This window comes from Bos indicus, chromosome 27, assembly GCF_029378745.1.
Source record: "Bos indicus isolate NIAB-ARS_2022 breed Sahiwal x Tharparkar chromosome 27, NIAB-ARS_B.indTharparkar_mat_pri_1.0, whole genome shotgun sequence".
In the NCBI taxonomy this organism is placed as follows: domain Eukaryota; kingdom Metazoa; phylum Chordata; class Mammalia; order Artiodactyla; family Bovidae; genus Bos; species Bos indicus.
This window is the reverse complement of record NC_091786.1, coordinates 27,020,287-27,038,305: the sequence shown is the minus strand read 5'-3', so window position 1 is coordinate 27,038,305 and position 18,019 is coordinate 27,020,287. Positions and strand designations below refer to the sequence as shown.

Genomic DNA, 18,019 nt, shown 5'->3' with positions numbered 1-18,019 from the left:
TGAGTAAATGGCTGAAGTATGATGCATCCATACTGTGGGATACTTAGCAAGTTAAAAAAAAAAGATTTACTGTATCAGCAGCTTGATTGAATCTCAGAAGCAATATGCTGAATTTAAAAAGCCAGTCTCCATAGGTTGTAAATATTAATTTAAATATAACAGAACTTTATAATATAAAGTTCCATTTATAAAACATTCTTGAAATGATGACAGCTTAGAGATGGAGAACAGATTGGTAGTTCTAGGATTTAGAGGCAGAGAAGAGGAATAAGGTTATCAATATTACTATATATAAAGGAGTAGAATAAGAATGATCTTTGTGGTGATGGAACAGTTGTGTATCTTGATTATAGTGGTTGTTACATGAATCTACACATGTGATAAAACTGCATAGAACTACCCCCACACACATAACTGCACATGAAACTAGTAAAATATCAATGAGGTCTGTGTATTATACCAATGTCATTTTTCTGGTTTTCATGTTTCATTATAGTTACATGAAGTGTTGACACTGGGGAGTTTGGGCGAGGGGTATATACATAGAGCCGCTATAAAAATGTCATGATCTATATTCACTTCAACATAAGTTAAACACAAGCACACATGCACAAAGTCATATATCTTATGAAATGACCAAATTTTGTAATGAATTGTTACAAATATTAAAGTGAAAATTAAATGGAAAGGAGGTGAAGAATACGTTGTTTTTGAAAAACAGTGGTTTGTAGTATCTTGTATTAGTTTTGCCACTGTCTTATCCTGTTGATTATTAAATACAGAGGACCATTGTTTATGTTAGATTCATGTATATGGAAATTGCCTGAAGTTATATATATCACTGATCCTCATTATTCACAGATGCCATGTTTGCCATATTTTCAAACTCTCCTGCTTGCTAAAATGTGTTTGTAACCACAGCACCAGTACTCAGCACAGCACTTTCAGTCATTTTAGGCATATGCAGAATGGTGAAAAATTTGAGTCACTTGATGCACTTGTATCCAGATGAGAGAGTGCTCTGCATCTTACTCCAGCTGTCATATTATAGTTAAGTGTCCATTTTGTCACCTGCTTTGTGCTGTGTTGTTTGCACTTTTATAAACAGCCTCCACCATGTCATGCTAAAATGCTGTCTAGTGCTCCTAAGCTCAGGAGGTCTATGATGTGCCCTACAGAGAAAATGCATGTTACATAAGCTACACTATTAACACAAAATTACAGGACTGTTGGCTAAAAATAGGGCACATTCAGAAAAAGGAAAACAAAATTCACCAACTTGTACATCAAACCTCTGCAGAAAATGTTGAAGGAACATTTGAGTACCTTTCCTGTGGAGAGAGTAGAATCTACATTTGTAGACTCATGAGATGACCACCAGTAAAAAGCTTGTGGGCAGCATTGTTGGAAGGTGAAAAGCCAAAGAGACATTTGATCATGGCACCAAGGGTCAGGAGAATGTTAAGCCCTTCTTGGCTAGAGCTTGCTGGCTCCCACGCTTCAGAAGCTGATAATGGATGCAGGCAGGTTCTGCAGAACAGGAGACTGGGGAAGAATTTCAAAGACACCTGCTAAGTGTTATACAGGAAAAGGTTATGTGGCAGGTTTCCAACCTGGATGAGACTGGCTCATTTTACAGAGATGTTGGCAGGCAAGCTTACTGCACATGGCATTCCAGTTGTCAAAAATGTCACCAGAGGCCCACAGGAACCTAAGCCTGTATTTCTACTAAGACTAATATTAATAGTTCAGTATTCACTGATTCAAGGTTGGCAGCAACTTTAGTATACTGTAACTTCCACAAAGAACAAGAATCAGCTGTATTCCCCAATTTCCTCTGGGTCCTATTCCTTAAGGGTTTTGATTCTTTAATGCATCTACTTAATATAACAATGCTTGAAACATTGCTCACTGTCCTCCAAAAGACTGTGCTTCTTACTCATGCCACTGTATCAGTCAAGAGTTAACAAAGATATTCTGGTATTATTGAAGTCAAAATAACCAAATAGTTTACTAGTATATAGGTTGCCTTATTTGGGGGAAATACAACAAATGTTCATGACCTAACATGAGCTACAAGGTTTGTGTAACAATGTATGTTGTAGAGCCTGTGCATCTTAAGTTGAAAATGAGTCACCTATATCAGATCAGATCAGATCAGTTCAGTCGCTCAGTCGTGTCCGACTCCTTGCGACCCCATGAATCACAGCACGCCGGGCCTCCCTGTCCATCACCAACTCCTGGAGTTCACCCAGACTCACGTCCATCGAGTCAGTGATGCCATCCAGCCATCTCATCCTCTGTCGTCCCCTTCTCCTCTTGCCCCCAATCCCTCTATCTAGTATATCTGTGTCAGCTTTTAAGAACTCCCAGTAGGTAAGTGGGGTAAGACAGGATTCCTATTTTCACTTATACCGGGTATAGGAAGTCTGTATTACTGTTATAAAGTCTTAAATATATATAAATGCCTCCAGACGTTAATGAAACTTCCAAGTACTTGGTTATTTTGTATCTTATACATATCTATAGTTTTCATTGTGCAGATGTACAACAATATTATTTTATTTTATTTTTTATAACACCAAAAACATTTTGTATTGTGGTATAGCCGATTAGCAATGTTGTAGTTTCAGGTGAACAATGAAGGGTCTTAGCCTTACATATACATGTATCCATTCATCCCCCAACCCCTCTCCCATCCAGGCTAGCACATAACATTGAGCAGAGTTTCATGGACTGTCCAATAGGTCTTTGTTGGTTATCCATTTTAAATATAGCAGTGTGTACATGACCTTCCCAAAGACCCTAACTATCCTACAATGATGTCATTTTAAACACGAATAACCGCTTACCCTTTCCTTTGTTTTTAGTTTACTTGTCACCTTGTTACACCAATACCAGAGAGTATAGTTTCATACATGATACTCTCAACGAGTGCCGGCTTGATGTAAGCTGTGACCTGCAGTCTTCGTGGCAGTTTGGGGATACAAAACTGATTCACAATGAGAGTCTAGAAAAAAATTTTACTTCTAAGAGGTAAGTTACTGTGACCTAAAGATGTTTGAGATTTTGCTTGCTTTTTCTGTGAGGTGTTTATACAAATTTTTTATTTCTGCCATTTGAGATTTTATAAGTGTTACCAAGAAAATAAGTACAGAAGTGTTTTATTCATTATTTTGTTGCCATCTCATAGCTTTTTGTAACAGTAAAGAGGTACATGTGAGATTTGATTAGTAAGTTTTTATACATTATTGTAGCCAGGTTTCAGACACACCCTTCTAATTTTTTAATCTTCGTAAATTTTTCAGAAGCATAACATCAACACATTAATTAAACAGGTATTTTGTAGATGCCTTGTGCCTCTTGCATAGTATAAAACAGCATTAAAGTATTTAGAATGTACCTTTTTTTCTTGATTCAATCCTTCAGAGACGGAGTTGATGTTTTATTCTGGCACAGTTGTATTTGGCTGTTTCCAGCTATTCCACTAGAGCCACAATTTCTGACACTTAACTTTTTTTTTTGTAGTATACAAATATTTGTTAATCTTTATTTATTTTTCAAATTAAATTTATTTATTTTAATTAGAGGCTAATTACCTTACAATATTGTTTTGGTTTTGCCATACATCAACATGAATCCGCCACGGGTGTACATGTGTTCCCAATCCTGAACACCCCTCCCTCCTCCCTCCCCATACCATCCCTGTGGGTCATCCCAGTGACACTTAACTTTTAAAAAGTACCCATTCTCCGACTTCTCTGGCGGTCCACTGGTTAAGACTCCATGCTCCCAGCGCAGGGGGCACTGATTCGATCCCGGGTCGGGGATCTAGATCCCACATGCCGCATAGCAGGACCAAAAGAAAAAAAGTACCCTTTCTGTTTTGAGGAAAGACACGTTCCATTAGGTAATTTGGATAAGAAAAATAACAGCACATGGGAAGTTCTCATTGTCAACGTTTTGTATTTATAGGTACAGATCTTGTGTGAACACGGTTCAGCATTTTCATTTTCTGAACTTGCTTCCTTCACCATTTTGCATTTTAAGTTAGAACCTAACTGTAGCTTGATGGACTCACATTGAGAACTCGTTTCAGAATGTGTTTGATCTCTTTTTTTTGTTGTAGAATCAGTTCCTCTTGACTCAAACATGCTGCCCCACTTGGTGTCAGTTTGGGAGAATGGGTAGAAATGACAGAATTAGTTGATGGCATAGTCTTTCCTAAAAACCATACTTTTGAGCAAAAGTAGAATGGACTGACTATATGCTGCCCCCTCCAGATTGAAATAATGGTTTGATCAAAAATTAATTCTTGCATTGTTCCTTGATTTGAGTTATATTGCTGCTGCTGCCAAGTCGCTTCAGTCGTGTCCGACTCTGTGCGACCCCATGGACTGCAGCCTACCAGGCTTCTCCTTCCATGGGATTCTCCAGGCAAGAACACTGGAGTGGGTTGCCATTTCCTTCTCCATGAGTTATATTAGGCATTTTAATTTGTGTACTTTTTCACAATGCCCCCTAATACTTCATTTCAACCATTTATTTCTCCCTGTTAACATTACAAAAGAGTTAAAACAACTCCCCAACAATACAAGACCTAACAGAACATTCTAAATGACTAGTAGGTGTAGGATTTATGTATTTGCCCAATTAGATGAACTCATTTATATCCCATAGTATTTGATGCTCATTTTATATTGGTTTTGTCTGACTTTCTTACTACATTATGAGTTTTATCTTACTTGTTTTTGTGTCCATAGTATGAAACTGAGTCTGGCAGCACAGTGAGCAATTAATTGTTAAATTAAACTACATTTTAATGTCATCATTTTAAATGAGTGATGCTAGAAGATACCCTTAAGTAGCCTTAAGGCATAGGTTTTTGAAAAGAAATACCAGAATGGTTAGCAGAGGAGAAAAATAGGATAGACAGATAAAAAGAGAAAGTGTTAATAACATTGACTGCCTCTAGCTTTTCTTTTTGTTGTTCCCCTTAGAGGAGTTTATAATTTCTGGTCTTACCAAAAGCAAGTAGTTCCAAAAATGCACCAGTCTCCATTTCTCATCCACATTGCATCTACTACTACTTAAGTGTTAAATCAGCAGAAACACGTTAATCATCTAAATATATGTGTATTCAGTCACTCATTGAGCATTTCAGTGCCTACTGTGTCAGAAAATGTATGTAATGCAGTTCAGTTCAGTTCAGTCGCTCAGTTGTGTCTGACTCTTTGTGACCCCATGGACTGCAGCACACCAGGCCTCCCTGTCCATCACCAACTCCCAGAGCTTACTCAAACTCATGTGCATTGAGTCGGTGATGCCATCCAACCATCTCATCCTCTGTTGTCCCCTTCTCCTCCTGCCTTTAATCTTTCCTAGCATCAGGGTCTTTTCAAATGAGTCAGTTCTTCATTTTATCACCCTCAGAGAAAAATGAATGTTTTCTCCTCAACCTTAGAGAGTTTATATTCCAGTAGAGAAGACATACAGCTAAATGTAAAATCATATATTATAATAAAGATGTAGGTGCATAGATGTGGGATTGAGCATTCTTCATAAGAGTCTTGAGAGGTGTTTTGAAGAGTTAAGAGCTTTAGCTGGTCTCAGTGGATAATAGAGAACTGAATTCAGTTCTTTTTAAGTATATTGCCCTATTTGTATCAGTTTGACCCTTTTTTGTTTTAAGATAACTCTCCTTTACACATTTCAAATTTATTTAAAGATCGTCAATACCTGTCTTGACACTGAGGTTGAATTTGTACTCAGCATCTCAGTTTACATTCCACCCCAGATGAGTAGACTGAACCATCCATGCTTAATTTCATTTACTATGTCAATGATTGGTTCCAAGATGAAGTAAAACTAAATCAGTTTGGGCCAGTGACACCCTGGAAAAAGGGGTGTTCCTTGGGTGGAGTCTTGTTTCCCTGACTCTCCACAGTCCTGTATCCTTGCTTAGGTGTCTGCATGGTAAAGAAAATACTTTATGGACTGACTTTGCTAAGAAAAGACCTATTCCCCTGCGGGTGGGGACATGCTGAAGATTGCTGTGACACTGGGTTAATGGTGCAGGGTTCCCAGTGAAGGGGCGTGTGTAGCTCCATGTCTCGGGGATTGTGGTGTAACTCATTGGATTAAGCCATTGGGATCTACAACATTGACAACTGTGTGATCTTTGGAAAGCACTGCCAGGCATCTGCAGAGGCTCCAAGGACTGTTGGGGTTCTCAGTGGCACCTCCTTGTCGTAAACGAGGGAGAGCACCAGAGCAAGCAGCAGTAGTGGGCCAAGCTGCTTGGTGTCCACACTCTCGGCCATGCAGGCCAGGTACAGGTACCTGTGTGGTGACAGAGCTGGTTATAAACACACATGTAGCCCTGGGGGCCACAGCTGATACCAAGGCAAGTGCCAGTGGCAGGTGTGCTGACGTCTGTGGGGGTCCTGGCTGTTGGTGTGCAGCACTATGACTACTGGATCTTGCCACAGACACATAGCTGAGGAGGCCAGTGATGGGGACCAGAGGTATCCAGGTATATAGCTGGAGGGGCTAGCTTCAGGTGAGCTTAGAGGTGCAGGCCAGTGACTCAAGACAGGGCTGGATCTGGGCCCACATGCTTCTGGAGGGCCCTGGCTTTCAGCAGGGTCTCACCATGGTGCTCACATAGCAATTTAGGCTGGTGACAGGTGTAAGTACACACTTGGAGGGACTAGTCCCAGGCACCTATGTGGTTGTGGGGTCAGTTCAGGGTGGTGTGTTGCACTTCTGCAGTAGAAGAGGCACAGACTGGCTGATAATCGGGGATCCAAGAGAGGAGAGGGTGGGGAGGGACTCGGGAGACAGGCATCAGCAAATGAGAATACTTGTGGACAGAACCTGGTGAAATTTGCAGGGGTCAGGCAAATCTGTGCTGGCTTTTGGTTTCTTTGGTGGTGAAAGTTGTCAGGGTCCTTTGTAGAGCAGGTCACTGGGAAATGCAGTCTCTTGCTGTGTGGCTGCTGGGTAGTCCCTGCCTTTCTTCTCATTCCTAGCATCAGTATATGCCCTGGCTTTGCCAGTATATTCAGTTCAGTTCAGTTGCTCAGTTGTGTACAACTCTTTGCAATCCATGGATTGCAGCATGCCAGGATTCCCTGTCCATCACCAACTCCCAGATCTTTGTTCAAACTCATGTCCATTGAGTCGGTGATACCATCCAACCATCTCATCCTCTGTCGTCCCCTTCTCCTCCTACCTTCAATCTTTCCCAGCATCGGGGTCTTTTCCAATGGGTCAGTTCTTTGCATAGGGGACCAAAATATTGGAGCTTGATCTTCAGCATCAGTCCTACCAATAAATATTCAGGACTGATTTCATTTAGGATTGACTGATTTGATATCCTTGCTGTCCAAGGGACTCTCAAGAGTCTTCTCCAACACCACAGTTCAAAAGCATCAATTCTTCAGCACTCAGCTTTCTTTATGGTCCAACTCTCACATCCACACATGACTACTGGAAAAGCCATAGCTTTGACTAGATGGACCTTTGTCGGCAAAGTAATGTCTCTGCTTTTTAATATGCTGTCTAGGTTGGTCACAACTTTTCTTCCAAGGAGCAAGTGTCCTTTAATTTCATGGCTGCAGTCACCATCTGCAGTGATTTTGGAGCCTAAGAAAGTAAAAGCTGTCACTGTTTCCACTGTTTCCCCATCTATTTGTAATAAAGTGATGGGACTGGATGCCATGATCTTCATTTGCTGAATGTTGAGTCTTAAGCCAGATTTTTCACTCTCCTCTTCACTTTGATTAAGAGGCTCTTTAGTTCCTCTTTGCTTTCTGCCATAAGGGTGATGTCATCTGCATATCTGAGATTATTGATATTTCTCCTGGCAATCTTGATTCCAGCTTGTGCTTCATCCAGCCCAGTGTTTCTCATGATGTACTCTGAATGTTAGTTAAATAAGCAGGGGGACAATATACAGCCTTGACGTACTCTTTTCCCATTTGGAACCAGTCCGTTGTTGCATGTCCACTTTTAACTGTTGCTTCTTAAAAAAAAAAAAAATGTTGCTTCTTGACTTGCGTACAGATTTCTCAGGAGGCAGGTAAGGTGGTCTGGTATTCCCATCTCTTGAAGAATTTGCCATAATTTCACAGTCAAAGGCTTTGGCATAATCAGTAAAGCAGAAGTAGATGTTTTTCTGGAACTCTCTTGCTTTTTTGATGATCCAACGGATGTTGGCAATTTGATCTCTGGTTCCTTTCCCTTTTCTAAATCCAGCTTGAACATCTGGAAGTTCTTGGTTCATGTACTGTTGAAGCTTCGCTTGGAGAATTTTCAGCATTACTTTGCTAGTATGTGAGATGAGTGCAATTGTGCAGTAGTTTGAACATTCTTTAGCATTACCTTTCTTTGGGATTGGAATGAAAACTGACCTTTTCCAGTCCTGTGGCCACTGCTGAGTTTTCCAAATTTGCTGGCATATTGAGTGCAGCACTTTCACAGCATCATCTTTCAGGATTTGAAATAGCTCAACTGGAATTCCATCACCTCCACTAGCTTTGTTCGTAGTGATGCTTTCTAAGGCCCACTTGACTTCACATTCCAGGATGTCTGGCTCTAGGTCAGTGATCACACCGTCATGATAATCTTGGTCGTGAAGATCTTTTTTGTACACTTTTCTGTGTATTCTTGCCACCTGTTCTTAATATCTTCTGCTTCTGTTAGGTCCATACTGTTTCTGTCCTTTACCGTGCCCATCTTTGCATGAAATGTTCCTTTGGTATCTCTAATTTTCTTGAAGAGATCGCTAGTCTTTTCCATTCTATTCTTTTCCTCTATTTCTTTGTATTGTTCACTGAGGAAAGCTTTCTTATCTCTCCTTGCTATTCTTTGAAACTCTGCTTTCACATGGATATATCTTTCCTTTTCTCCTTTGCCTTTCCCTTCTCTTCTTTTCACAGCTATTTGTAAGGCCTCCTCAGACAACCATTTTGCGTTTTTGCATTTCTTATTCTTGGGGTTGATCTTGATCACTGCCTCCTGTTCAGTGTCATGAATCTCTGTCCATAGTTCTTCAGGCACTTTATCAGATCTAATCCCTTGAGTCTATTTGTCACTTCCACTGAATAATCATAAGGGATTTGATTTAGGTCATACCTGAATGGTCTAGTGGTTTTCCCTACTTTCTTCAGTTTAAGTCTGAATTTTGTATTAAGGAGTTCCTGATCTCAGCCACAGTCAGCTCTTGGTCTTGCTTTTGCTGCCTGTATAGAGCTTCTCCATCTTTGGCTGTAAAGAATACAATCAGTCTGACTTTAGCTTTAACTATCTGGTGATGTCCATGTCTGGAGTCTCCTCTTGTGTTGTTGGAAGAGGGTGTTTGCTATGACCAGTGTGTTCTCTTGGCAAAGCTCTTTTAGCCTTTGCCCTTCTTCATTTTGTACTCCAAGGCCAAATTTGCCTGTTACTCCAGGTATCTCATGACTTCCTACTTTTGCATTCCAGTCCTCTATGATGAAAAGGACATCTTTTTTGGGTGTTAGTTCTTAGAAGGTCTTGGGTCTTCATAGAACCGTTCAACTTCAGCTTCTTCAGCATTACTGGTTGGGGCATAGACTTTGATTATTATGATATTGAATAGTTTGCCTTGGAAAAGAATGGAGAATATTCTGTTGTTTTTGAGATTGCACCCAAGTACTGCATTTCGAACTGTTTTGTTGACTATGAGGGCTACTCCACTTCTTCTAAGGGATTCTTGCCCACGGTAGTAGATGTAATGATCATCTGAATTAAGTTCACCCATTTTAGTCCATTTTATTTGAGGCTGCAGTAGAAGTGGGTCCTTCATGCCATGCCCTGAAAGGCTGGGAAGCTGGTCACAGACCCCACCCCCTCACTTTCCAAGAAAGGGGAATGATTTTCTACCCAGGGAGTTCCTTCTTGGTTCTGAACAATGCCAGCTGGAAGGGATGGGATGACACAGGCAGTTTGAAGCTGCTTGTTGTTCTTTGTGCTGCTGCTACTACTGCTGCTAAGTCACTTCAGTCATGTCCGACTCTGTGCAACCCCATGGACCGCAGCCTACTAGGCTCCTCCATCCATGGGATTTCCAGGCAAGAGTACTGGAGTGGGGTGCCATTGCCTTCTCCGCTTCTTTGTGCAGTTATTCTCAAATGTTTTGTGCCACTCACTGTGTTTCTGAAGTGCTGCCAGCAGCCTTTCCAGAGCTGTTTTTGTTCGTGGATAGTTAATTGCTGCTTTTTGTGAAGGGCTACAGGCTAGGGTCTCCTATTCCATCTTTGTGACATCACTGCTCAAATCTAAACTTTCCTTCCTATTCAAATTTTGTTGAATCCTAATTTTATCTTGGCCATCTATGCTTCATTTCACGTGTTGCTCTTCTGCCAGCTGAACAGTGATCATTTATCACCCACAATCTGTTGGACTCGAAAACAATTACGTTCCCTTCCAAACTCTCCACAGCAAATAACTTTATTTCCTTTAATTATTATCTAAAAAACATACCTTTGAATTGAATACTTTCATGCTCTCCAAGTCGCCCCAGAGAGTTAAATACAGAGTTGCTGAATAGTGTTCTTTTGTTTCCAGTTTAACTGTGGGAAAGATGTTACTTACTGTGTTTCATTTATTAAACAAAAAAATTATTCATCACCTGTTAGATACAGTTATCTTGGAACCTACTCTGTGTGATGTAATTAACTATGACATAACCATTCTGAGTCACTTACACCTTGTATTCTGTTGCAGTTGGTTTTAATGGATAGACATCGTGGTAGCACAAAACTCATTATAAGCTCATCACCTTCCAAAAGATAACAAGACTAATTGTGTTTCTACCACTCATCCACTGTTCTTTGTTAACTTATATAATTTCTCATCAATTTGAGTTTTTTAAGTCTTCTACACTTATAGTCCCAGACCACATTTTTATCTTTTAAATCATATTTAGTCCTACATATATCCCTTGGTACCCACAGGGGATTGGTTCCAGGACTCGCCCCAGATATCAAAATCTGCAGATACTCAGGTCCCATAGTTGTTCCTCCATATCCACAAGTGCTGCATCTGCAGATTTCAGCCAGTCATGGATTGTAAATTAAGTTTGCAGTCCTTGGTTGGTTGATTGCATGATTGCAGAATCAACCAATACCAAGACCCAATTGTATATTTATTGAAGATCTGTGTATAAGTGGACCTGTGCAGTTCAAACCCATGTTGTTCAAGGGTCAGGTGTTTTTGCTTAATGATGAATAAAATTTTGATTAAAAAAATAATGACAAGTCTGCAACCAAGAGTTTATCCATAAATAGAGCATTTCAGTGCTGGATTGATTTTGAACTTTCCATTCTAGAGCTTAAAGTATGGATAAGATTCAGAGTCTCACAGATTATGACCCTTATTCCTCAGTATTGATGCACAAGAACATGAGAGGACATTTCTGGAAAATTATTCATAACACTTTTTTATATTTAATAAATACTAGTACTCTTGCCTGGAAAATCCCATGGGCGGAGGAGCATGGTGGGCTGCAGTCCATGGGGTCGCTAAGAGTTGGACATGACTGAGAGACTTCACTTTCACTTTTCACTTTCATGCATTGGAGAAGGAAATGGCAGCCCACTCCAGTGTTCTTGCCTGGAGAATCCCAGGGACGGGGGAGCCTAGTGGGCTGCCGTCTATGGAGTCGCACAGAGTTGCACACAACTGACATGACTTAGCAGCAGCAGCAGCAACAGCAGCAGCAGCAGCAGTATCCTGTTAGTATGTAATTTGTATTGCTATCTCTTGGTAATAGAGCACTCTTTGTGTAGTAGATCTTAATACTGTTATCTGATTACATGGTATTATGAACACAAAAGACCCTATTGTCTCTGAAACGGTAGTGTTGAGATTCAGAGCTTCTGTCATATAACAATCTGACATAGATCCTAGTGTCTGAATAACTTTGAAAAGGCAACCTTTTAAAAATCTTTTTAGACCTAGAAATAGTTTGGAAAGGTAATTTTTATTTTTTTTTTTTTGGAAAGGTAATTTTTAATTGGTCATTTTTATTTTGTAAGTCATACTTAGTCCTACATTTACTTTCAAGTGTAATTCTGAACATACATGGGAAACTATGAAGTTTTTAACAGTTTTGTTACCAGCATAACCTCCAGGAAATACTTTCTACTTTAATAGTTTTAAGGGTTTTTGGAAGCCCTGGATCATATCTTGTTTAAGTTGTGTTTTTTCATTCTACTCAGCCCCTTAACAGGATATAACGTGTAGCCAATAATATGACTAGGTAACACCAAGAATTATTTGGCCCAAAATGTCAACAGTGACACTGCTCTAGGGTTAGCATCATAGCATGCCTTGAGGTGTCACAGGTTCAGTCCCAGACCACAATAAAGACGATCACACAAATTCTTTGGCTTCCCAGTGCATATGAAGTTATGTTTACACTATAATGTAGTCTGTTAAGAATGCAATAGTATTAATAATGTATATACCTTAATTTTAAAATTCATTATTGCTAAAAAAAAGTACTAACCATTGTCAGAGCCTTCAGAGTCATAGTAGTAATATCAAAGACCACTGATGACAGATCACCATACATAAAAAATATAATAAAAAATATATATGTAAATATAATAATATAATACCATATATACACAAATGTAATGATAATGAAGAAGTGTGAAATATTGTGAGAATCACCCAAATGTGACACAGGGAACAAAGTGAACAAATGATGTTGGCAAAAGAGTGCTAATAGGCTTGGTAAGGTTGCCACAAACCTTTAATTCATAAAAAAATGTGGTATCTGTGAAGCACAATGCAGTGAAGCACAGTAAGACAGGGTGTTTCTGTGTACATCTTTATCACAATACACCTTCACATATGTGATTCATGTGGGGTATAGGAACCTTACAACACTTTACTGTGATTTCCTGCTTCCCTTCCATTCTTTGTCCTGTTGTTGTCGGAGTTCTTCCAGAAATTGCTTGGAAATTAATGTTTTTCTAAAACCTAAGATTTCTTAGGAGACATGTAAGGTGGTCTGGTATTCCCATCTCTTTAAGAATTTGCCACAATTTCTTGTGATCCACACAGTCAAAGGTTTTGGCATAGTCAATAAAGCAGAAGTAGATGTTTTTCAGGAACTCTCTTGCTTTTTCTATGATCCAATGGATGTTGGCAATTTGATCTCTGGTTCCTCTCCCTTTTCTAAATCAAGCTTGAACATCTGGAAGTTCTTGGTTCATGTACTGTTGAAGTCTTATTGGGAGAATTTTGAGCATTACTTTGCTAGCATGTGAGATGAGTGCAATTGTGCAGTAGTTTGAACATTCTTTAGCATTGCCTTTCTTTGGGATTGGAATGAAAACTGACCTTTTCCAGTCCTGTGGCCACTGCTGAGTTTTCCAAATTTGCTGGCATATTGAATGCAGCACTTTGACAGCATCATCCTTTAGGATTTGAAATAGCTCAACTGGAATTCCATCACCTCCACTAGCTTTGTTCGTAGCGATGCTTCCTAAGACCCACTTGACTTCGCACTCCAGGATGTCTGGCTCTAGGTGAGTGATCATACCATTGTGGTTATCTGGGTCATGAAGATCTTTTCTGTATAGTTCTTCTGTGTATTCTTGCCACCTCTTCTTAATATTTTCAGCTTCTATTAGGTCCATACCATTTCTGTCCTTTATTGAGCCCATCTTTGCATGAAATGTTCCCTTGGTATCTCTCATTTTCTTGAAGAGATCTCTAGTCTTTCCCATTCTTTTGTTTTCCTCTATTTCTTTGCCTTGTTCACTGAGGAAGGCTTTCTCATCTCTCCTTGCTATTCTTTGGAACTCTGCATTCAAATGGATATCTTTCCATTTCTCCTTTGCCTCTCCCTTCTCTTCTTTTCTCAGCTATTTGTAAGGCCTTCTCAGACAACCATTTTGCGTTTTTGCATTTCTTTTTCTTGGGGATGTTCTTGATCACTGCCTTCTGCACAATGTCATGAATCTCTGTCCGTAGTTCTTCAGGCACTTTATCAGATCTAATTCCTTGAATCTGTTTGTCACTTCCACTGAATAATTGTAAGGGATTTGATTTAGACCATTCATACCTGAATGTTCCAGTGGTTTTCCCTACTTTCTTCAGTTTACGTCTGAATTTTGCATTAAGGAGCTCATGATCTGAGCCACAGTCAGCTCTTGGTCTTGCTTTTGCTGCCTGTATAGAGCTTCTCCATCTTTGGCTGTAAAGAATATAATTAATCTGATTTTGGTGTTGACCATCTGGTGATGTCCATGTGTGCAGTCTTCTCTTGTGTTGTTGGAAGAGGGTGTTTGCTATGACCAGTGTGTTCTCTTGGCAAAGCTCTGTTAGCCTTTGCCCTTCTTCATTTTGTACTCCAAGGCCAAATTTGCCTGTTACTCCAGGTATCTCTTAACTTCCTACTTTTACATTCCAGTCCCCTGTGATGAAAAGGACATCTTTTTTGGGTGTTAGTTCTAGAAGATCTTGTAGGTCTTCACAGAACCATTCAACCTCAGCTTCTTCAGCATTACTAGTCGGGGCATAAACTTGAATTACTGTGATATTGAATGGTTTGCCTTGGAAATGAACAGAGATCATTCTGTTGTTTTTGAGATTGCACCCAAGTACTACATTTCACTGTTGTTGACTGAGTGCTACTCCATTTCTTCTAAGGGATTCTTGCCCACAGTAGTAGATATAATGGTCATCTGAATTAAGTTCGCCCATTCCAGTCCATTTTAGTTCACTGGCTCCTAAAATGTCAATGCTCACTCTTGCCATCTCCTGTTTGACCGCTTCCAATTTACCTTGATTCATGGACCTAACATTCCAGGTGTATCACAACAAACTGGAAAATACTTAGAGAGATGGGAATACCAGTCTACCTTACCTGTGTCCTGAGAAATCTGTGTGCAGGTCAAGAAGCAATAGTTAGAGCTGGACATGAAACAACAGACTGGTTCCAAATTGGGAAAGGAGTATGTCAAGGCTATATATTGCCATCCTGCTTATTTAACTTACATACAGAATACATCATGAGAAATGCCAGACTGGATGAAGCACAAGCTGGAATCAAGATTGCCGGGAGAAATATCAGTAACACAGATGACACCACCTATATGGCAGAAAGCAAAGAAGTTCTAAAGAACCTCTTGATGAAAGTGAAAGAGGAGAGTGAAAAAGCTGGCTTAAAACCCAACATTCAGAAAACTAAGATCATGGCATCCAGTCCCATCACTTCTTTGTAAATAGATAGGAAACAATGGAAACAGAGATTTTATTCTGGGGGGGGGCTCCAAAATCACTGCAGATGGTGACTGCTGCCACGAAGTTAAAAGACACTTGCCCCTTAGTGAAAAGCTATGACCAACCTAGACAGCATATTAAAAAGCAGAGACATTACTTTGCCAACAAAGGTCCGTCTAGTCAAAGCTATGGTTTTTCCAGTAGTCACGTATGGATGTGAGTGTTGGACCATAAAGAAATCTGAGGGCCGAAGAATTAATGCTTTTGACCTTTGATGTTGGAAAAGACTCTTGAGAGTCCCTTGGACTGCAAGGAGATCAAATCAGTCAATCCTAAAGGTTATCAGTCCTGAATGTTCATTGGAAGGACTGATCCTGAAGCTTAAGCTCCAGTGCTTTGGCCACATGATGCAAAGAACCTTTTGGAAAAGACCCTGATGCTGGGAAAGATTGAAGGCGGGAGGAGAAGGGGATGACAGAGGATGAGATGGTTGGATGGAATCACTGACTCATTGGACATGAGTCTGAGCAAGCTCTGGGAGTTGGCGATGGCCAGGGAAGCCTGGAGTGCTGCCGTCCATGGAATCACAAAATCAGTCATACACGACTGATTGACTGAACTGAACTTAGATCGTAAGAAAAACCAGTAGAGAAATTAGGAAAACAGAAAGAAGTATTTCAGTTCTTCTGACTGTTAAGAATATACCTTAACAATCAAACATAGAGATCTTAGTGGTTTATAGAGCCTGACATCAGGGTGAAAACATGAGCAGGAAATAACAACAGTGGAGTTGAAAGTTAAGGTGACATCTCTGGGAAAAGAGAAGTGGTCATGATCTCATCGGTGAGTCTTGCTTGTAATTGTTGCTGTGCGTTTTGTTGCCATGGCTGTCTACTGTTAAAGGTGAATTATTCTTGCATATAAATATTAATATTTGTGAGTGGTGTCCCAGGAAATAATAAATATTAGTAGCATGTGGTGTTGAAGGGAGTTTTCCTTTGATTGGTATACACATTACTTTGTAGATTCTATAGCTTCTCCACTGCTGATAATCTTTTGGAATTACAGCTCTGTCCTAGTGACTGAACCACACGTGAATCACCTGGTGTCGCAGTTGCTACGTTACTACTGCTGAGCCAGCCATGTAGAACTCCTTACCTAATACACCAGGGTTTCAGTAGTTCTTGTGGAATGTAGGTGAGATTTCAGGAGTTTAGATTATAGATTTTGTTTTCTGTCTTTAGCAAGCTTGAAGTATTTGTCTTCTTGAAAATTCTGTTGATGTTCTCATTTTAACTATTCACTGTTTTGCTTTAGGTCAGAGATGCGTGAGATTGGAAGGCATGGCAGAGAACTTGAAGAACATTTCTGCTTTTTAGCACTTCGTCAGAAGGATGTGGCTGAGATATACCACAATGGAATAAGTACCAAAGCATCTTCATTGAGGATACTAGGAAACCCTCTTCTTGGAATTTATATATTTAGACACGTTGATGTTGCCTTGAATTATGCTCATAGTAGAAGCATTACTGTAGAAAGTATTATCATGTTTAAGGTTGGTAGCATGAAAGAACTAATATATTCAGTTTGCTTTAATTGACCTAAACATTATTTTACTTTCAATATGAATTATTGTTTTAAACTCACATTGTATGAAATAAATAATAGTTATCATCATCATCACCATTTGAAATTTTCCCCTATTTTTGACCCTAGTGAATATGCAGCATAAAATCTTCAAGTAAGCAAAGGCAGGCTTTATCATCTTGGTTTCCTAATGTATATTTTTTCTGTTCTAATTGACTTTATTCTCTTTCTCTCTCTCTTTTGTTCAGACTATAATTAATATCAGAGTGTTTTCAATGTCTTTTTCCAGAACATTGGTATTAATAATTCTGGTTTAGCTAAAGTTACTAAACTCCTACTATTTATTTTAATTAACAGTGTTAGACAATATTAATTACTTTGTTTTGATAATTTTACTATCTTATATAAGGTGTTAGCATTAGGAAAACTGGGTTAGAAGTATATAGACCTCTGAATTGTTTTGTAACTTTTTTGAAAGTCTGAAGTTATTCAAAATTGAGGAAAAAAAAAATCAGTCTTACAGTTGAATTGTAAGCATCAACAGACACAGGTAGGCTAAGATATACTTTCTGGTTAATTGCAGCTTTGCCAAGACTACTAAAATCACAGTAGGTAGAAAAGACCCTCAGTTATGTAACTTAGGATGTGTATACATCCACATAAAACCAATGGTTCATTTGGTATTATTTGGTTATTTTTATTTTATTTTATTTTGTAATTATATATTTTAGTTTATTTTATTTTTTTAATTTTATTTTATTTTTAAACTTTACAATATTGTATTAGTTTTGCCAAATATCAAAATGGATCCGCCACAGGTATACCTGTGTTCCCCATCCTGAACCCTCCTCCCTCCTCCCTCCCCATACCCTCCCTCTGGGTCGTCCCAGTGCACCAGCCCCAAGCATCCAGTATCGTGTATCGAACCTGGACTGGTGACTCGTTTCATACATGATATTATACATGTTTCAATGCTATTCTCCCAAATCTCCCCCCCCTCTCCCTCTCCCACAGAGTCCATAAGACTGATCTATACATCAGTGTCTCTTTTGCTGTCTCGTACACAGGGTTATTGTTACCATCTTTCTAAATTCCATATATATGCGTTTATTCGATTATTTTTAGATCTTGGGTATTATCAAAGTCATAAAGTGTAATTTATATT

At 39.4% G+C, this 18,019-nt stretch overlaps 1 protein-coding gene across 15 annotated transcripts in view; it reads left to right on the top strand.

Moving 5' to 3' along the window:
* The window catches only part of TEX15 (testis expressed 15, meiosis and synapsis associated), an 82,350-nt gene that overhangs the window by 38,472 nt on the left and 25,859 nt on the right, over window positions 1-18,019 (top strand). For all 15 annotated transcript variants that reach the window (XM_070781343.1, XM_070781354.1, XM_070781349.1 and 12 more), the window contains 2 exons: window positions 2,871-3,036; window positions 16,585-16,822. In XM_070781343.1, coding sequence (XP_070637444.1) covers window positions 2,871-3,036; window positions 16,585-16,822 — 404 coding nt within the window. The remainder of the gene's footprint in view (window positions 1-2,870; window positions 3,037-16,584; window positions 16,823-18,019) is intronic.